Below are 21,508 nucleotides of genomic sequence, written 5' to 3'. Positions count from 1 at the left end.
GCTTTCAGGAGCTTCCCCACCCAGTGTCTGTCCTTAGATTCCCACGTCTGATGCTCTGGGCCACTGTTGCCCTCTCCCAAAACTACTGCTCCCTTCCCATGGGTCACTCCCCACCGCTTGCAGCACGTGGGAAGCCCCTCCAGTCACAGGGGAGCCTCAGAGAAACGTTACTCACACACAGCCTGGCAGAGTGGATTTCCAGCTTGCTGGAAAAGTCAGTCTTTGCGTGGAACCCCAGTTCCCTGCGGCAGCTGTCCTCTTGGCACGTGGCTGGCCCGTGGTGGGGCAGGGGCTGGGGGTTCTGGAGCTGGCCCTTTGCCGTTTGCTTGTCACCTCCCTCTGCTTCTTTCCCCCTCTCTGTGCTTTTCTTTCTCCTTTCCTCTCCTGTCCTCTTGTACATCCAATCTCTCTTTCTCTCTGGAAGGCCAAGGTCAGGCTTCTTTGCGGGAGGTGGGCTCTATTCCCTAAGACCTGTCAGGCTGCCTTGGGGCCCCGCAAGGCCCATGGGAGGGGTGGAGGGGAGAAATGCAGTAGCAGGACCCTCGCTCTGGGCCTCCTGTCCAGGGGCTGCACTCAGAGAGCAAGGGTGTGTGGCTACAGCCTTGACGCCCAGAGTGTGTGAGCCAGTGTCTAGTTTTGGTTTCACTCTGGGCTGATTTTGCTGTTTTTGTGCCCCAGTCTCCAGCTGGGCCTTTCCTTTCAAGCTAGGGGGACTGGAAGGGAGGCTTGGGTTTCCGTGCTCGGCCAGCCTGTGAAGGGGAAGCTGCCCTTTCCACTGCCCCCATCCAGCCTCCTATGTCAGCAGGACTTGGTGAGAGACCCACGAGGGAAGCTTGCCGGGCACTCCGAGCTTTAATTGCCTGTCGGAGGGTCCCCTTCCTCCTCGGCCTCAGAGGCTCGTGTTTCATTTCTGAAGGAAGGAGGCAGTTTTCCCGACAGTCCTTATCTGCTCCGTCCATCAGCGCTCTGCCCCGATGCTCCGTGGAGATTGCAACAGACTGCAAAGCCCAGCCGGCTGGGTCCAGTGCTGGTCCCTGATGCTTCCTGAGCGCCTACGATGTGCCAGGTTCGGTCACAAGGACACCGTGAGGCCCTATTTACAGATGAGGGAACCAAGGCACCAAGGGGGTTAGTGTTTGGCCCACGGGAATTTGGCTGGCGAGGACCAGATTTGGGATTCAGACACAGACAGACGGGTGTCAGTCTTGGAGCAAGCCTCGTGGCCATGCGTGTGCGTGCGTGTGCGTGTGCGTGCCTGCGCGCACGCGCGCGTGTGTGTGCGCCCACAGCTCCCCGGCCCCAGCGTGGTTCCTCTGCACGTCTTCCCGCAGCTCCTCTCCCTGGGAGTATGTTCCCAAACTCACTGCATAAAATCCTTTTGATGCCCGGGTTCCTTGCAGCGGACACAGTGAGAGCCCTGTTCCCGCTTCCCAACGCCTGCCAGAGGGAGGCTCTGGGCCTCAGTTCAGAGCGCCAAACGGCACAGTGGCTGCCAAAGCGGGCCTGGACCTCACAGGTGAGCGGAGCACGCCGGGGACGGCGCCCACCTCGGCTGGGCCACGTGCTCAGTGATGGAGACAGGCCCTCGACCCGTCACACAGGCACACACAGATGCTGTGAGGCCCGGGGAGGGGAAGAACGTGGCTCTCCTGTGGACCTTCTGGTCGCAAATCTGGAACGGGAAGCGGGCCGTACCCGGGCAGAAGCCTCTTCCCGCCAGAGGGGCTGCCCTCCACCATCCGCGCGGGCCCCAAAGTCCCGGCACCCGCAGCAGCAGGCTCCTGCCCATGGATGGCTATAGCAGTAAAGCAAAGACACTCAAGAGTCCTCAGTCTCAGGGTCCTTCCCATCACCAGTGGTTTGTGGGGGAAAGGTGGGCAGGGGGATCCGAGGGAAAGATAGATGTAGGATGCAGGGAGGAAAAAAGGGAGAGCGTGAACTGGCTGGGCTCACCCAGAGGCCCCCCAGTGGAGGAACACCCTCTCTTTCTGCGAGGGCGGAGGTGCCCCCTTTGGAAGGCAGCGGGAGGCAGGAAGCCAGCACTGGAGGGTAGATCAATGTGGCTGGCGCTCCAGACACCAAACGGCTGCTGTCTGGGCACAAAGGTGTCTGTGGAGAGCCCTGGGGGATCGGCAGCAGCCCCGAGGGCCTGTGGCCCAGCTGGCCAGCCCCTCCCCAGAGCCTGCCAGCCCAGCTGAGGAGTGCCGTTGGCAGGGCCCCCTCTGCAGATCTGGCTGTATCTTCCCCACACATTGAAACCATCAGGCCTGGCCCTCCGAGCAGCCTGCCTAGCCCCGTCAGCTAGAGACACTGAGCTTTCATCCAAACCAGACCTTCCCTCCTCCAGGTCCCCACTTGGGGGAAGGGGGGCAGAGAGCACAGCCCTGGAGCCAATTTCAGAACTTTTTAAACCTTTGTCCCCTATTTTGCTCTCTCTTCTGAAATGTCCACGAGGCCACCTTCCACTCTGGGTCCCCCTCACTCCACCCTCGTCCTCCAAAGGGCATTTTTGTTGCTACTGCAGAAGCAGGGAGTTCGGGGGACCCCGAAGTACGGAGCAGCTCCACCAAAGCAGCAAGGGCTCTTCTGTGCCTCCAGTTCTGGAGAAGCCAAATCAAAGGCAAAGCCTGAATGCCTCTTGCTCGCGGCCAATAAAAACCTTGCTCCAGTGCCGGCTTCCTCTGCTGAAATCAGATATCCCAGCAATAAACAAGTCCGAAAGGCAGGGGAAAGCTCTTATTTTTTTCTTCTTATTAGTTTTTCTTCCTTATAAAAAAAAAAAAAAAAAAGCCCTCTCCTATAACAGGATGCCTGCCCCAGAAACTTGAGTGCAGAACTGTGCTCTCTCCTGCTCTGCACCCCCGACTCCAGAATCCTAACCCCCAGGCTCCTGCAGGCAAGGGCGGGGCTTTGAACACTTGAAGGCTTTGCTCAAAGGCAGGTCAAAGGGGGTTGGGGGGACAGGCCTTGCAGCCTGGGTAGCTGGCTGCCAGCTTACAGGGAGAGCTGGGTTCTCGGCCTTTGGCTGCTGGTGGCAGTCGGGAACGAGAAGTGGAGTTAGGACAAATTGGGCCCACTTTTTCCTAAGGTAATCCTTCTGAAGTCCCCTCAATGCAACGCAGGCTGTGCAAAGCCCAGCACCGTGGGGTTTTGTGTTGAGTGCACAGTTGAGAAATCCAGGCAAGGGGGGTTGTGTGGCATCAGAGGGGCTGGGAGGGCAGAGGGCTTGGGGTTTTGCTTCCCCACCAGCTCGCTCCTGGGCACTCCCTCCCATGCCTGTCTGTCCCAGGGCGAGTGGTCCTCCGCATGTGGCCTGCTGAGGAGCGCCCTCTCCTAAGAGCTGACATCTCTCCCCCATCCCCACCCCCAAATAGGTTTTTAAGTGACTTTGCTGTCAGAGATGCTATTCTGTTTGTTCTTCCTTCTGACACTATCTCTCTGGAGAGTTTCTGGTCAAGAGAATTATGTCGAGGCTGCAGATTGCAAGAGAATTGCGCCTAATGGGGAACAGACAGACAAGACACCTTTCATGTCCAGCCAAGTTTTTTCTTCCCCCCTCCTCTTTCTCTCTCTCTCTCCCAACTTCTCATCTTCCCTTTTTGGCTTCAAAGTTGGCCCTAGTTTGAGTTAGTTTCCTCGGTACAGCTGGTGAATAAGGTCACACATTGATTTTATTTTGGAGATTGGCAGCTGGGTCAAGCTTAGCTCTGAAGCTGGGGAGCGGCGTGCCTCTGCTGGTGCAGGGGTAGGGGAGTCCCAGCAGGAGCGCAGTAAGCCAGCTCACGGAAAGAACCTTCGAGAAGGCCGTCGGCACTCCAAGGGTGCCTTCTGCTCCTTTGTGGTCTCAAATCAGGAGCCGAAGCTTGTGTTCATTTTAAATACAAGAGTGTTGCCGAAAACACCCCTCACCTCTGTCCCCACTGCGTGCCATGTCAGCTCACTGTGCTGCAGTTGATAGAAAAAAAGAGTGTTAGTTCTGAGGTCCCCTGGGACCTTGAGGTGCTTCTAGAACTCTACCTTGTGAATAGCTGCTCAGCCACACGCAGCCCGAGTATCTACAAACTGGGTGCGAGTTGGGTGCTGCTGGGTGTGGTGGGAGCAACGCGGGTGGGAAAGAAGGACCCTCTCTTTACCTCAAACAAGCTTCTTGAGGGGGGAGCAGATTAGTAAAACATCTCGTGGACGGCTGGATTCTTTCGCTCTTAGTCACGAGGCTGATGTAATAGCATTCAACTGATTTCATGGTAAAGACAGCCACAGTTCCCGGAGCAAATCAGTTCAATTGCACCACTGCACATCCATCCTCATAGAAGCCCTCCAGGGACTGGGGGCGAGGCCTTCCTCCTCCAGTGCTTTGGTGGGAAGCCCAGGGCCATTTCTTGTCTGAAGAACTAGGATGTCTTGGATTTTCAGAATGTCCCATTTGACCTCCTTCCTCCCGGCCCAGCCTTGGGGAACAGAATTCACTGCCCATCTAGCTCTGGGGGCAGGAGGACACAGTCCGGCACACCCTGAGCCCTGCAGCCTGTGGCACAGTTTGAATCTGTTTGGGGGGAAACAGGGTAAAAGAAGGGGAAGGCTGATTTCACTCAGGCTGCGTTTAATTCTCTCCTTCCTTCTCATCCCCTCTACTTGTGGTTTCAAAGTTTGTTCTGCATCAAGATGTGTCAGTTCTCAACAATGACTGCAGGCTGGAAAACATACATTTCTATCATGGTAAGAAGTTTCTCTCTTTTTTTTTTTTTAAGAAGGTTCTCTTAAATGAAGCTTACAGGGAGTTCCCTGGCAATCCAGTGGTGGCCCGGGTTCGATCCCTGGTCAGGGAACTAAGATCCCGCGAGCTGTGTGGCACTGCCGGAAAAAAAAAGCAAAAAAAACTAAAACCAAAACCAAAACCAAAAACCAAAAAAACCCTAAACTAAATGAAGCTTGTAAATCTAAGAATATGCCGCTTACTAACTATTAAAGCCTGAGCCAACAGAGGAGACCAATGTGGCGTGGTGTGGTGACCAAGCTCTGGAACGGGAATCAAAGGTCTTGGGTTTATTCCTTGTCCTGCCACCAACCCACTCTGACCTCAGGCAAGGAGCACACTGAACCTTCTCTGGGCCTCCGAGCCGTCTGCGAAGGGACACCGCCCAACAGCCTAAATCACCCTACCTGCTGCCGTGAGGGCAAAACAAGCGGATGTAGGGGATGGTGCTTCATGTGCCATGAATGATTAAAAAAGCGGGGCGAGGAGTACAGTTGGACTATAAAGAGGTTGCTTTATTAAGAGGTGCAATGAGTCTGGGAGGAACTTCCAGAGGACAGAGCCTTGATGGGTTACTGGGAGGCTCTGAGTGGCACCAAGCAGAGCGGGGCCCAGGAGGTCGACAGTATCGTCACAGAGACAGGCTGCCTGGGTGGGTCCGACCCAGGACAGCGTGCTGTTGTCACTCCGGAAACCTGCTGTGGATACTGTCACGGCTTTGATGCAAATCTGTGAGTACTCATGCCCGGCCCGTGTAACAAAAGACAAAGTCACAACTTTGCTGTTTTCTCTCCGCAAAAGGTCCCGGCCTGTGGTGGGCATACCGGACAGACATACTTTGGTTTCCTTTCCTGATCTGGGTTTGAGTCCGTCTCTCCGGGCTCCCCTGCTTCATTGTTCTTGATTTCCAGGCACAAGCCAGAGGGCTGTCTTGCTCAGACCCGTTTCTCACCCAAAGGTTCCACAGCCACCCTCAGGACCCTCAGCCGAATTCGAAAAGAAACGCTGTATCTGGAAGAACCTGTGACTCTGCAAGAGTCGGCCATATCACTTGGGAGAATCGTGTCCTCCCTGCCTTCTGTTTCTGCCTTAAAAGAAGGGGTGACAGGGGGCAGCGTCTGACTGGAGAACCGGGAGGGCAGCCTGGAGGAGGTGGCGGATGCTGTGAGCAGTGGGCGGGGCGCACTCTTGGGCTCCCGGGCCCCCTACCCTGTACCCACTCCCAGGCAAATTTGAAAAAAAAAATAAGGGGTGAGACTTCGGATGACAGCCTCTTCTAGAGTAGTCTGGGGACAGTGGCGCGCCAAAGCTCGCCCCTCAGGTTAGCCAATGTCGCCACCTAGAGGCAGTTTTAAGATTTTCTTACAGCAAGAGGCAACCTCTTTATTCTTGCAGTTCCTGAAATGCCAACATTTCACTTTCTTGCTCTTAGAAGTTCAGAATCCCTCTTTCATCCGCAGTCTGGCTTTGGCTGTATCTGTGACCCACAGGAAGCCCTTCTCCAAAGCTGTACGATGCCAGTGACGGGCACAGTGGCTTCCTATCGGGTCCAAGGCCCCCCTCCTGTTATACTCACTCACTACACCAGATGGAGAAAATAAATCTTTTAATCGCTTTGTAATTGGCATAGATGGCATAATTCAAACTCACATTTTTATTTAATAGACTGAAATATCACACTATAGCTTTGATTGAAACAGTACAGGAATCATAATGGTTTAAGTTTTACAAAATTTCATTTCGGCAGGAGCTTAATGGAAGTTGTTTCATAGAATTAGAGACTGGGGCTTGAATAAGTAAGAAAAACCCACCTAGAAAACAAACAACGACCCAGACTACAGTTGTCTGTTGTGACTATCCGAGAATTGTGCTTTCTGGGTTTTGAAGAGCTAGCTAGTCCATTAACGTCAAGACTTGCAAAATTCTGCCTTATAAACATGGTTGGGAGGGGAGGCTGTAAATATGCCTAAAAAGTGCTCCCAGGAACAGGAACCTCAAAGCCAGGCTTTGTTGAAACTGTGAGCCTGAACTGGCTTTGAGGGAATCTTTCATATCTGGGGAGCTATGAGATAAGAAATCATCATAACGGGGACTATGGTGGCGGAAAAATCGTATCATTTGATGGTCATCACCGTAGGGCCCAGGGCAAAAGCTCAAAGTCCTGTCTCTGGAGGAGGACGTTAGAAAGGCCCAAGGACCGCTTATGTTAGTTGCCCTGTAATTTTCAGGGTCAGCACCACACGGTGGCTGAGGACACAGCTCTCATCAGCCACAATGTGGGTCTGGAGGACTAACTCAAGGCAGGTCCTGAAGTTACCTGTACTGCCATTCCAGAGTGGAGACCGACGCTTACTGGCTGGGGTGGAGACTGGGGGCAGAAACCACGCTGCTCCAGAGCAGCAGAGATGGCTACTCAGTGGGGTCTGTACGGAGTTGGTAACAGGGAACTTTCTATTGAAGTGGACGACAAGTGAGAATCCCTCTGACTTCGGTGATTATAGGCATCGACAGTCAGCAAGTTTGAACCTGGGAAAGGCATTCATGGGTTGGTTGGTGCTCCTGGGCAATGTTCAAGCCTGAACTCAACTCCTGACTAGTGCCCAGGTACCTGTTCTGCAGAAAAGTCTGGATTCCTCAAATCCAATCCAAAGTCACTGCTTGAAGTGAGCTTCCTGCGTCAGACACTAAGTCAGATGGTTTCCATCGACGCACATAATGGTCGGCGTGCTCTTTCCAGGTCCCGAGGAGGGTGTGGTCGTGCTGTGACGTGGGGCACGTGGAAGCGAAAGCCCAGAGTAGTGTGTAGTCAGTCTTCCTGGACCCGGCCCTTGGGCTGGGCCGCTGCTCAGTGTGCCCGGGCCACCTCCGCCGCCGGGGCCTTCAGCTCTGCTGCAGCCTTGTCGGGGGCAGCTTTCTTGGAGTAATCTCGCTCTCCAAAAATGGTGCTTCCTATTCGGACATTCGTAGATCCCACTTCAATCTGTGGGAAAGGAGTACCGAGGGCTGAGTTTAACGTAATGAAACGCAGCAGACGCTGAAGCTGCGCCTCATCTGAGGGGCTTCTCGGAAGGACAACGATGACGCAGCTGCAGAGGACTATGGGGCAGTGGCTCACCAGGAGAGGATGTTTAAGAAATAAGTAAGGGGACTTCCCTGGTGGTCCAGCGGTTAGGACTCCGTGCTTCCACTGCAGGGGGCCGGGTTCGATCCCTGCTCAGGGGCCTAAGATGTTGCAAGCTACGTGGCACGGCTTAGATCCTCCTGAGCACAGGATCTAATTCCATTTTACTTATAAACACAAAGTATTTTTGCATTGCTTTAGTTATTCTATTTTCCACACGAGCTCCTACTGTATACCTGGAGGGAAGTTTATAGTGTGATTTTTGGAACACTTATCAAGTTATTCACTGCCCCAGAAGATCACGTATGTGAGCTGTTAATACAGCACACCTGTCAGAACATACTTAGAGCTGCTGCCATCGTGGTGAATCTACACGCACGACGAGGCATCAGACTACTTCGTCATGACTTACTGTCATGTAGCCACGCCCAAGCATGAACACAGTGAAACGCCTTTTTAAGAAGCTGTAGTTTAATTTCTTCTTATTTTCCTTTAGATTCCACTTAGGGAATTAATTTAAAAAATTATGTGTGGGGCTATAATTCCTATACACTTCATTTCAAAAAAGAAGCGGCTGGGGATGCTAGTATAGGTGAGAGCCAGCACTCCTGGGCACCTAACGCTACAACGAGGTTTTTCTGTAGCAAAAACACATTGTTGCTGGGGGCCTTTGGACCCGAACTTGAGGCACTGAGGGCGCCGGGGAGGACACTCACCGCATGCTGGAAGTCCATGGACATGCCCATGCTCAGCTCCACCTGGTCGGCAGGAATGCTCAGCTTCCTGCACAGCTCCTCCCGGAGGGACAGTAACACCTGACAGAGAGACGAGTGTGACATCCATTTATCCCTGCCTTCTCCGAGGATGCCTGAAAGCGGCTGAATCTCAACATCTCTGACAGAGATTCTTTATTCCTCATGGTTTCAAGGCCTGTTAAAATTGCTGGAAGTGGACTTCCCTGGTGGCGCATAGGTTAAGCAACCGCCTGCCAATGCAGGGGACACGGGTTCGATCCCTGGTCCGGGAGGATCCCATGTGCTGCGGAGCAACTAAGCCGGCGCACCACAACTACTGAAGCCCGTGCGCCTAGAGCCCATGCTCCGCAACAAGAGAAGCCACGGCAATGAGCAGCCCGCGCACCGCAACGAAGAGTAGCCCCCGCTCACCACAACTAGGGAAAGCCCGCACGCAGCAATGAAGGCCCCATGCAGCCAAAAATAAATAAATAAAATAAAATTTTTTAAAAAGATAGAAAAAAATGTTTTAAAAAAATTGCCAGAAGTTACTGAAAGGTTTTTTTTTTTTAGCAAATTCTCCTCCTTTTCAAGAAAGCTGTCAGTCGTTGGGGAGGAAGTCAGAGCTCATTTTCTCTAAAGACCGTGTCAGGCAGGTTCACACTGAGCCGAGAAGGGTCTCTGGAGGTTTGGGGACCTGTTCTGTGTCCCGTATGAGGAGAGTTCCAGAAGAGGGTAATCATATAACATGACAGGCAACGCCCGGGATGTCTGTGGAGTTGACGGCAGCAGCCAGCCCTGCTCCAGCACCTCACCGGATGCTTGATTGGCACGTGAGCAGCGCCCCACCCCGGGCCCCGAGTACCTGGAAGTCTGGGTTCGGTCCTCGACTAAGATCGTGCCCTAAGCTCCCGATGGTCATCAGCCCCACGAACTCCAGGCTGGGGCACTTGGTGCTTATGTGTTCCACCATGGCCACCATCTCTGCAGGGGGCAGGCCGTGTTTGCCTTCACAAAAAGAAACAGAAGACACATAGAACATACCAAGATGTTCCAGGAAGCCAGAGGAGAGCCCCCTTCTCACCCCTTCCTTATGACGGAGGAGGTGGCTCTCAGACAAGAGGACTTCTTGGAAGAACTTGTCCTCAAGACCAAAAGAGTGACTTTACATTGAGGTCTCCGTGTGTGTTACTCCCCTTCTGACCTGGTTCTGAGTTTCTCAAGGGAAGAGCTCTAAACTGGATTCTCTTTATTCTATCTCAGCATCTGAGAACAGCTACAGTAGAAGGAAAAGAAAGAACACTGCTTTTCTTGAGACACCAAGAAGATTCACATCGCCAAAATGCCAGATTAACCCGAGAATTATTTTTCCAAATCTGGTATTTCTACTGTTTTATTAATTTATTAGAATTGTAAAAAAATAAAAAATGAAGTATATATTACATAGTTTTGACTATAACTTGCAAAATTTAACTGAACTCGCTAATTAACAAGCATAGGAGGAGTCTGCAGCAAATGATTATTTGTTACACAGCTATGAGGATGGACACTGTCCTTCTCTAATTTAACAAATGGACATGCTAACATCCACCAGTCTTTACTTGGGGCAAAGGACAGCCACTGATCAGGAAATGACGTAACAGACTTGACCTGGAGTCAATTTCAGATTTACCTATATTGATAATGTATTGTAGAATCTAGGTACATGTACATATAACGATAATTGTTAAAATTTACTGAACACTTCTGTGCCAGGCACATGTGCCAAGTCCTTAGAGATTTTCATTTAATGCAGTAACTGGATGAAGTAAGTACTCTTACTTTCTCCGTTCTAAAGAGGGGGAGACTGAGGCACCGGGAAACCAAGTACCTTTCCCAAGGTCACACAACCAGGAAATGTGGAACTGGGATGTGGATCCAGGTAGCCTGACTCCAGGTAGCCCCATGCTTGTTCCTTCAGCCTAAGCTTTGCAGGCAAATGACTGGTCTGTAAACACTTATTCTTAATGAAGAGCTAACAGGTAAGACGCTCAGGGCTCTATAGCAACAGCTTTACCTCCATTTCCACGTTCAAGCCTCACAACACCCTTGGGAGTACTGCCCTGCTTGCACTGCCAGATAAGGCAGTGAAGTGCGGAGAGGTTAGGTACGTTACTCAAGGTTACAACGCTGCAAGTGGTGGAGCTCAGACTCCAGGTCTGTCTGATTTCAGAGCCCAGGTTCTGTTTACTATTTTACATTGTTAACCCAAGCCCCATAAACATATTCACTGATTGGTACTCAGTGATATTTCTTCGATTTTCTCCTAATGTAACATTAAATAGTTTTGTTAGGTCCTGAGAAGTATTATACATGTAAAACTGCAATCTCTTTCAGGAGGGATGGTGACTTCTGAGAATTTTCAGGATCAAAGTCACAATGCCCTTCTCGATTCCCCTTGCCCACCTCCTCAAAAATTAGGAAATAACAAACCATGATGTATTAAAGAATTACACGTGGACAGGTTTGGATGTCACTGTGCCAAGACCCTACAGTTTCCTTAAAGGCCTGTGACTTCTTTCTGTAACCTTAGGTATCAGATGCTTAGGCCTGCCATTCTTCCTGAGGTACAACCATCCTAAGGGGAGAAAAGTCTGCAGTCCAGGTCTGGTCACTTACTCTCCTCTCCGCTGGTGTTAATCTGGACCATAACCTTTAACCTTTCGGGAGAACCTTTTTTCTGCCACGCACTGTTCACTTTGTCTGCCAGCTTCACAGAATCCACTGTTTCCAGCATGAAGAGATTGGGGACAGCTGTAACGAGAAAGAGGCCAGGTCATTCTTCACTCACCTGACCGCAGCAAGCAACACACCACAAAGCTTTTCTTGGTAGACAGGAAAATAATTTCCCAGGAAAAGGACAGTTAAGTCTCAGTTCTGCTAAGACTTACGCGACAGTTTACTAGATATTAAGTTTGAATGTCAGCCCATTGCTGTCTAATCGGAAAACACGAATAAGGAAAGGGAGGTGATGACGTGCTACAATCAGGCGGCACATGTATCCATCCATAAGCTTCAAGAAGCTAATAGTTTATAAATTAGGAGTTTGGGAGTAACATATACACACTACTATGTATAAAACAGATAACCAACAAGGACCTACTGTATAGCACAGGGAACTATACTCAACATTTTGCAAAAACCTATATGGGAAAAGAATCTGAAAAAGAATTTATCTATCTATCTATCTATCTTAATCACTTTGCTTTACATCTGAAACTAACACAACATTGAAAATCAACTATACTTAGGGACTTCCCTCGTGGTCCAGTGGTTAAGAATCCACCTTCCAATGCAGGGGACGTGAGTTCGATCCCTGGTTAGGGAACTAAGATACCACATGCCGTGGGGCAACTAAGCCCACACGCCGCAACTATTGAGCCCGTGCGCCACAACCAGAGAGCTCGTGTGCTGCAACTACAGAGCCCACGTGCTCTGGAGCCTGCACGTCACAACTACAGAGCCCACGTGCCACAACTAGAGAGCCTGCATGCCACAACTAGAGAGAAGCCCACACACTGCAACTAAGACCTGATGCAGCCAAAAATAAATAAATATTAAAAAAAAGAAAATAAACTATACTTCAATAAAAAAAATAAAAATTAAAAAAAACAATAAACAGTGAAAAAAAAAAAGAAGCTGATAATTGTAGAGATTCTGAATGGCAGGCTTGATCTGATTAAATCTCAGTTCAAACTGAGAGAAACAGGCCAAGATGACAATAAGGAAAGGTTAAACAGTGAAAGCTAAAGTGCTCCCTGGGCCTGATATCTCCATGTCTTTAAACTTCCTGGGATGGGGATGCTCTTATTCAACAAGGACATCAGAATGACCACTGACAGCTAAGGGAGATACTTAGCTGTCATCAAAACCAACTTCTTTCCCAAAGATGCATTTAGTCTTGCCTCAGATAAAAAACAACAAGACAGAAGCAACATCAGCAGCTTACGTTTATTAAACACTGAAATCCTCCAGGTAATATACTAATAACCTTATCTGCATTCTTTTTTTTAAATTGAAGTATAGTTGATTTACAATATTGTGTTAGTTTCAGGTATAGAGCAAAGTGATTCAGCTACATATATTCTGATTTTTTTCCCATAAAAGTTATTACAAGACACTGAATATAGTTCCCTGTGCTACGCAGTAGGACCTTGTTGTTTATCTATTTTATACATAGTGGTGTGTATCTGTTAATCCCACACTCCTGATTTATCCCTCCCCCCACCCCTTTCCCCTTTGGTAACCATAAGTTTGTTTCCTGTGAGTCTGATGCTGTTTTGTAAATAAGTTCATTTTGTACCTTTTTTTTTTAGATTCCACATATAAGTGATAGCATATATTTGTCTTTCTCAGCCTTACTTCACTTAGTATGATAATCTCTAGGTCCATCTATGCTGCTGCAAATGGCAGAATTTCATTCATTTTTATGGCTGAGTAATATTCCATTGTGTATATGTACCACATCTTCTTTATCCATTCATCTGTTGATGGACACTCAGGATGCTTCCATGTTCTGGCTATTGTAAACAGTGCTGCTATGAATACTGGGGTGCTTGTATCTTTTCGAATTAGAGTTTTCATCTTTTCTGCATATATGTGCAGGAGTGGGATTGCTGGATCATATGTCAGTTCTATTTTTAGTTTAAGGAACCTCCATCCTGTTCTCCGTAGTAGCTATATCAATTTACATTCCCATCAACAGTGTAGGAGGGTTCCCTTTTCTCCACACCCTCTCCAGCATTTATTATTTGTATAATTTTTGATGATGGCCATTCTGAATATGTTTAAGACCATGATTCTTGTGATGGTTTCATAAGTGCAAACATATGTCAAAACTTATCAAATTAAATATGTGCAATTTATTGTATGTCAATTATACTTCAATAAGGCTGTTTTAAAAAATAAGTACAGGTTACTTTAATTTTGACACCTTGAGAGAAGTAAGTATTCAGTTATTCAGGAAGATTTCCACCTGTCATTTTCACACAGTTAAGTCTTTCTATAGTTAATTCTTAATTTTACTTTATTTACTGTATGTTACTGTATATTGTATTTTATTATTATATACTTTACTTGTAGTATTGTACATTATTGCACTTTATTTACTGTAGCCTTTCATTTAAAGGGAAAAGGACAAAAGTGTCTCCTTTGCCAGCTGAAAAATTTTATGGGCTTTAATTCCTTATAATTTATTTCAAAGACCACCAAAAAATACCTAATGTGAGGTAGGGTAGGTTTCCAAGTATATATTACCCAGTCAATTGTGAGTTCATTCTTTTCTTACACGTTTTCCCTTATATTAAGAACGAAGATTTCCTAATGCCATCTGCAGCAACACAGATGCAACTAGAGATGATTATACTGAGTGAAGTAAGTCAGAAAGACAAATACCATATGATATCACTTATGTGTGGAATCTAAAATATGGCACAAATGAACCTATCTATAAAACAGAAACAGACTCACAGACACAGAGAACAGACTTGTGGTTGCCAAGGGGGGTGGGGGAGGGAGAGGGACAGACTGGGAGGCTGGGATTAGTAGATGCAAACTATTATATATAGAATGGATAAGCAACAAGGTCCTACTGTAGAGCACAGGGAACTATATTCAACATCCTGTAATAAACCATAATGGAAAAGAATATAAAAAGAGAATGCATATATGTGTATAACTGAGTCACTTTGCTGCACAGCAGAGATGGGCACAACATTGTAAATCAGCTATACTTCAATTGAAAAAAAAAATTGAAAAAAGAACTAAGATTTCTTTCCCAAAAGAAACTCCAAAGCACAAATGGTGAATCAGGAATACTCTAAAATCTTCTCTCTTCCACAGAAGGTACCGTAAGTGATACAATGATGAAAAAATTGTGTCTTCCTATTTAGAGTTTTATCTTACCCATCAACTTGTTGACATTTTGTTTCTGTAGATGGCCAATGAAGTGCCATTTGATCTCAGGACACGAAGACAGAATCTGAAGAGAAAGAGGTGACCGTGTTTGACTTAGACTGTGCGGAGGCCTTGCCCGCCCACATACCTTGCACGCTGCCTTCTGACCTTTCCCCTCTATGCAATAAACCACTACTGTCATCTTCCGTCAGGCTCCTAAGGATACTTAGAGAAAACCTGAAGGCTTCTGTTCTATTTCTCTTCCTTGTTCCCATCCACTCTCTCCTTCTTTCAGATATTGCCCATTAAGAATGAACTGATTAAAGCTTTCAAATCTCAAAAGGATCCAAGATTACAGCAAGCTCCTAAAAATCACCATTTTCAAAAAGTCACAAAGGAGAAAACTATGATCTTAAGAAAGAAAGAAAATCTAGATGAGAAATGTTTAGGGCTCAAGGTGAACACAGACATTTCTACCGCCAGCCCGACCTCCAGCTCTAAAACTCAACCACCGACGTGGGTCTAATTTTCAACTGAACAGCCAAGACTGAGATACAAACTAAAGAATTCAGATTCCACTTACTTTAGGATTTGATGCTTTTTCAAGCAGTTCCTGAACCTAGAGGGTAAAAACAGAGCAAGTCAGAAGCCTGGCATACGTGACTCTTCCGAGGGCAGTGTGGAAAAGGGTTCTTACATAGTTCTCCCCGAAAGTGCGCTGCCCGTGACTGTAGGCCTCGATCACCATGTCTGCAGGTTTGGTTTTGCTGACCGCTACTAGCCGGGGCTGGATGGCTGGGAGTTCCTGCCAAGAGGAAAAGACCCAGATGAATCAAAGGTTGGGAATATTATCCCAATAAGCCCTGTAGGACATCCTGTAGAAGAGACTGGCAGAGATCTTTAACTTGGCATTCTGGAAGATCCATTTTTCCAATACTGCAGGGAGATCAGTGTCAAATGATGTTGATCAAATGTCTTTTGTATGCGTGGCATCTAACTCTAAATACGCTAGCTACCTTACCATCTAGCAGAAGACCTTTCTCTCTCAGGAGAGCTGGGCAGGTAACTAAGAGCAGGATTTCCGTAGAGCCTGGTCTTTGACCGACAGTATCAGCATCACCTGGGTCCTGCTCCAGACCCACTGGATCTGAACCTCAGTCTGGAGTCTGCGAATCTCCTTTAAATCAAGCTCTCCGGATGAGTCTCTTGCATGCCAAGGTTGGAGGTTTAAGAATCACTTTGCCAAGAGAAGGCATTGCTCTCTGACTAGAAGGGAGGCCACTTCTGGCTTCTGAAACCCCGAGGTCAACAGTCTTGGAAACTCATCTGGGTCCTGGTGTAATTATCAGTATTGCCCACAGGCACTCTCAAAAGCAGCCTGCTTAGGGCAACTCTGTAACTTATTGTACAATCTAATCAGGAACCAGCGGCAGAACTGAGCCAAGGACACAGAAGGCTCTGGACTCAGGATTAGACCTAGCTGACCCCCCTGTCATGGCCATTACCTAAAAAGCGGCTTCCCTGGACTCCGCTATAACCAAATCCACACAGGGAAGAGATTCACCTATCCCCATATGGCTCAGTTTTCAGGTACCCCATCACCCTCTGGAATTTTTACAGAATCACAGAGTTCTCAAAGGGCCTGAAAAGTTACAATGATTAGCAAAGAGTTTTCCCTTCCTTCTGAGGGCTGCACTGCCAACCTTTGGAGACCATGTCATAACTCCTAGGATTATGCGGATGAATTGACAGTTTCTAGAGAAAAAAGTGGAATAGGCAGCCCATCTGCCTGAGAGTTATACTGGGAGCACCCCCTAGCGTGATTATTTATTAGGGGAATCTCTAGCTTTTTCTTGGAGAATCACAAGAAAATTAATGCTGGAAGGGAGCTTAGAGCTTTCCATTGCCTGTACATATGAGGAAACTGACAGCCCGAGCAGTTAAGTGACTTGTTCAAGGTAACGTCTAAGTAACAGCCAAGTAAAGGCTACACTAATACGGGTCTTCTGTCTCCAGGCCAGCATTCTCAGCTCTAACACCATAAATGCTTGATCAGGGAAAACTTTGACCTCTCTATTCAAGCCGGTCTTACTCCACACAATTCAGCTTAAACTTGCACTGAGGGGGGAAAATACTGACCTTTGGTTTAGTGAACTTCCAACAGGAGAGGAAATATATATAAGGAAAAAAAAAAAAATCTCCCCGTAAACTGCTTCGGATTGGAGGTCAATTTCCTCCTGCCCCAAACGCGCAAGTGCAGCTCTGGTGCCTCCCTCCCAAGTCGGACCAATCCACCCTGTCCTGCGCCAGCGAGGGGGGTGGGGGGACTGACATTTACTGAGCATATCTACTAGCTGAGACACTGCCACACACGTGATCTCCGGCAGACCTGGCCTCCTTTGGCTGCTCTGGTAGTGGTCGTCTTCTCCTGCGGCCTCTGGGCACAGGCCTGGCCCCTCTCCCATCCGCCAAGGCTGCTGACCCCTAACACGAAGCGGGATGGAGAATGATCGCGCTGCCTGGAGACTGGTCATTTTCCCGGGATACCGACACCTTCTGCTCCGACCAAGCCAACCTCCAGAAAACCTGACGTAAGCTGAGGAACCCCTTCGCTAGCCTTTTGGGGGCTCTGCAACCCGCGCCAATGCCAAGGCGGCGGGCAGGTCCCGCCCCTCCGGGAGACCCCTCTGCGTCACTGTGACGACCCATTCACACGCAGGTGTTTCCCCCCCACCCCGCCTCAAAGCGGCCGCCCACCGTCACCGCGCGGTCCCCTTCCTCACCCGCGGCCGCCGCGTCACCGCCTGCTGCACGCGCTCGTTCACCGCCCTCAGGGCGAAGCCGACCCCCAGCTCTGCGGACATGCCGCCAGCTCTCCACATCCCCCAGGGCCTAACGTCCAGCCCGACCCCCGCTCCTCAGGCTGAGACCCCTTCCGGTCCCGCCCAGCTCACGTCTTCTTGTGCCCAATCACCGCTCACCACCGAGTCGTCTCAGCCAATCGTCAGCACGGGGCGGGACGGGGACGGTGCGGCTGGCGGCCCCGGCCCCGGCCCCGGCCCCTCGGCGGCGCCATCTTGGGAAGGTCGCCGAGGAAGCCTGGCGGGGCTCCTGGGTGCGGAGCTGCTGCTGGCGTCGTTCCCGGGCCGCGGGGAAAAACGAGGGGCGGGCCTTCTGCGTCCGCCGTCTCTGCCGCCCCCGCGGAACCGAAGGGACGCAGAAAACGTGGCCTATGCCCGAGGTCCTCTTCCCGGTGTCCTTTGCTAGCGGATCAGCAGGAGAAGCTGCTGGGGCGGGAGACATGCCTTTTATCTCAGATGATTCTCGGGAGGAACCGTTAAGAGATATAAAAGAAAACTGCAAAGAACATGGCAGGATTCAAATGTACGGTTATTTTCCTCTGGTCATCCTTTAGCCCAGTACTGCCCAGTGTAAGACACATATGTAATTTAAAGTTTTCTAATAGGCACATTAAAAAAATACATTTTATATAGCCCAATATATCCAGAGTAAGGTTTCAATATGTAACCAATAGAAAAACTTAATGAGATCTTTGAATTCTTATTGTATTGATACTTAATTTACAAAACCCGGTGTGTAGTTTGGACGACAAGCCTCAACTCAGACTGTCCACGCCGCAGTCCCCCCGGTGGCAGGTGCCGCCTTCTGGGAGGAGAGCTTTAGACAGTCCAGCCTGGGCTCCGCACACATCCAGCCCAGTTCTTGAGTCTCCTATGTGTGTAGCTCTGGGCCATATGAAGATCACAAACAGGATGAGGGGCGCAGTAGGAGCTTCCCTAGTGGCGCAGTGGTTGGGAATCTGCCTGCCAATGCAGGGGACACGGGTTCGAGCCCTGGTCTGGGAAGATCCCACATGCCGCGGAGCAATTAGGCCCGTGAACCACAACTACTGAGCCTGTGCGTCTGGAGCCTGTGCTCGGCAATTAGGGAGGCCCGCGCACCGCGATGAAGAGTGGCCCCTGCTTGCCGCAACTAGAGAAAGCCCTCGCGCTGAAACGAAGACCCAAGACAGCCATAAATAAATAAACAAATAAATAAATGTAAAAAAAAGATTAGCGCAGTAAAATACTAAGTTTAATAGTCGGATGGTGAAATGGTAGGTGCTGAGGCAAGTAGAGATGGATTTTGTTGCAGAGAACATTCTTGGCTGTACTGCTGTGCTGTTGAAAGACTCTCAAGCATTAATTCAGCTTCAGGAATGAGATGCTATGACGTTGGAGAAAGGGCTAAAGTTTGCTCTCCATGTTGTCTTGAGGTGACTGGGCTTCGAGCCTTCTGGAAAGGGCAACGTTCGTACTTTCTTCTCTCACCGTCTTCCCAGACCCTGGGAACTGAGACAGAATTTCACATGTCTGCCCTGGGAAAATCACTTTGAGCAGAACCTAGGGTCTTTGTCATGAAGGACTTCTTTTGGGGAAGTTTCCATCTACCACGAACACAAAACTGGGTTATCTGTAAACTAGGGTTGCAGTAATTGTGTTCAAGTAAAATGTCTCTGGACTTGATAATTTCTACTCCTGCCAAAGTGATAAAGATTAAAAAATGACTAGACTAGCCCTTCATGGTGTGAATATACTAATAGATGCTTGTGGTAGAGGTGCAAGGTTGGAAGGTGCTAGCCGGCAGTCAGTGGTGGAAGGAACAAAGGGATCATGGTGAAGGGCTGTATAGCGGAAGGATTGGGTGAGCATGACATACTTAAACGGATATGCTATATAGAAAACATTTTAAAGACCATAAATACTTAACAGAACTAAGGGATGTATAATCCAGGTGATAGCTCACTATGACAATAAGTAGAAGTAACTTCATTTAATAAGTCAGGTCATTTCTTTGAATTACAAGGTCAACCTCCCCACCCCAATGGTGTGAGTGTGGCTCCCCAAAAAGTATCAGAAGAGTGATTTAAGCTTTCAAGTTAATAAGGATAGTGGTGGCAAGATTGGGTGGTGGTGCGCATAGGACTGACACAAGTTGAATCTTGGTTTCATCACTAAACTGTGATCTTGGACAAGTAACTGAACTTCTCAGTTTTTCATTTATAAAATGGAGTCCGTCAACATCTCCTTCAGACTTGCAGTAAGGATCAATCAAGGTAGCATGTGACACACACTAAGCAGAGTGCTCCCCAAAGCAAGTGTTCAGTGAACACTAGTCCCTCCATTAGTCAACATTTATTGAGACGTTTTCTCTGTAAAGGAACCAGGGGAGACCAAGATGAGTAGGACAGGATTTATTGTGGATTCACTTCTAAGATACTTTTCATCTCTAACATTCTATGACCTTATAAAAACGGAAATAAAGGCAAAAAGATCATGGGGACCCCAGTCTCATTATGATTTCCCATTTTCCAATTTTTTTTTTTAGCGTCTTAGCTGTACTTTTGAATGAATTTTATTCCACTTTTTCCTCCTTATTTTCATTTTTAGTTTCTTCCTCTTCCTGGGACATCAACCATCTAATTTAACCTTTCATCCTTCCATACTACTTAATCCTTGAAAAATGCAAGTCTGAAATCACCTCATCCCTAGTAATTGTCTTTCAATTGCTCCAACAGTTTGCAAGGACAAAGAAGAAAAGAGATTAGAAAGCCAAATACCCAGAGGAACCGGTTTCACAAACAATTTTATAAATATCTAGTATACTTACCATAAATGCCATCAAACTTTTAAAATATACACCTCTGTAGTCTAAGGCCCTGAATTATGAGAAAAACATTTATGGATTTAAAAATTATTTCCTTTAGGGAATCCCCTGGCCGTCCAGTGGTTAGGACTCTGCACTTTCACTGCCAAGGGCGTGGGTTTCATCCCTGTCGGGATTAAGATCCCACATGCTGCGCGGTGTGGCCAAAAATAAAAGTTTCCTTTTGAGTTTACTGTGATTCTTTCAGGGGGATTAAAAAAAAAAAAAGATAAAATAATAAAAAATTACTGTTGCCTGGTTACTTGGCTCTGAAGAGAAATGGAAAAATAATGCCCATGTTCCAGTTTAAATGAATTCAGGTAGAGAAGCCATGTCAGCAATCCCTCAGCAAACATACTGTCACATTTGGCTTTTGAAATGTCAATATAGATTCTAGAACCCTAGACCTGGTGAGGACCTTTAGAGATCATTTGATACTTCATATAGAGAGGATGACATTTAAACCATCCCAAACAGCACAGAATCTCCCCAAGACCATCAGAGAAGAAAATGTTATCTGTGATAATCCCTGGATTTATTTTCTATTTGCAGATAACCACTTCTCCCTATTTCAAATTTTAGCCAGTCTTAAAGTAAAATCTTTCAAAATGCTCTATTCTGCGAGCCCATTTCCTCTTCATTGGTCTCTGAGGAGCTAGACTATCTAGCTGACCATGATGCAACCTTTTTTTTTTTTGGCTGTGCCATGAGGCGAGCAGGATCTTGGTTCCCTGTCCAGGGATCAAACCCGTGCCCGCTGCAGTGGAAGTGTGGAGTCTTAAGCACTGGACCACCAGGAAAAACCCGCAACTTTTTAAAAAAATTGAAGTATAGTTGATGGACAATATTATACGTTACAGGTGCACAATATAGTGATTCACAGTTTTTAAAGGTTATGCTCCATTTATGGCTATTTTAAAATATTGGATATATTCCCTGTGTTGTACAATCATGCAAGTTTTATAAAAATGAAGTTGCTGAACTCCCCTTCTGCCTTTTCTGGGGTCAACCCATGAGATTTAGCTTTTAACTACTTTTTTTCTTTTGGTTTTAACATTTTTTCTTTCTAGCCTCTACAAGTCTTTTTTAATTTTAATTGGAGCCCAGAAGTGGGCAATTAATTTCAACAGGGCCAAACTGGCTAATTTTCTACCTGTCTACTGCATTGCTGGAAGTACGAATTCTCAATACTGCGTTTGCTGAATTGCAGTGTTGTTCCTTTCTTCCTCTACGTGCTATCCTACCTGTAATCTTATTCCA

At 47.9% G+C, this 21,508-nt stretch overlaps 1 protein-coding gene across 1 annotated transcript; it reads right to left on the bottom strand.

Moving 5' to 3' along the window:
• Positions 1–6,342: 6,342 nt before the first annotated feature.
• Positions 6,343–20,499, bottom strand: PLPBP (pyridoxal phosphate binding protein). Its single transcript, XM_082680367.1, has 8 exons — positions 17,326–20,499; positions 15,240–15,347; positions 15,126–15,161; positions 14,552–14,627; positions 11,267–11,401; positions 9,474–9,616; positions 8,591–8,689; positions 6,343–7,733 (listed from the first exon to the last, which is right to left on the bottom strand). The coding sequence occupies exons 1-8, from the start codon at positions 17,422–17,424 to the stop codon at positions 7,599–7,601; spliced, it is 831 nt and encodes a 276-aa protein (XP_082536493.1). The 5' UTR covers positions 17,425–20,499; the 3' UTR covers positions 6,343–7,598.
• Between the last annotated feature and the right edge of the window lie 1,009 nt (positions 20,500–21,508).

The sequence above is a fragment of the Grampus griseus genome (assembly GCF_964374135.1).
Source record: "Grampus griseus genome assembly, chromosome: 21".
In the NCBI taxonomy this organism is placed as follows: Eukaryota; Metazoa; Chordata; class Mammalia; order Artiodactyla; family Delphinidae; genus Grampus; species Grampus griseus.
The sequence above is the reverse complement of the archived record's forward strand: the minus strand, read 5'-3'. Positions and strand labels throughout refer to the sequence as shown.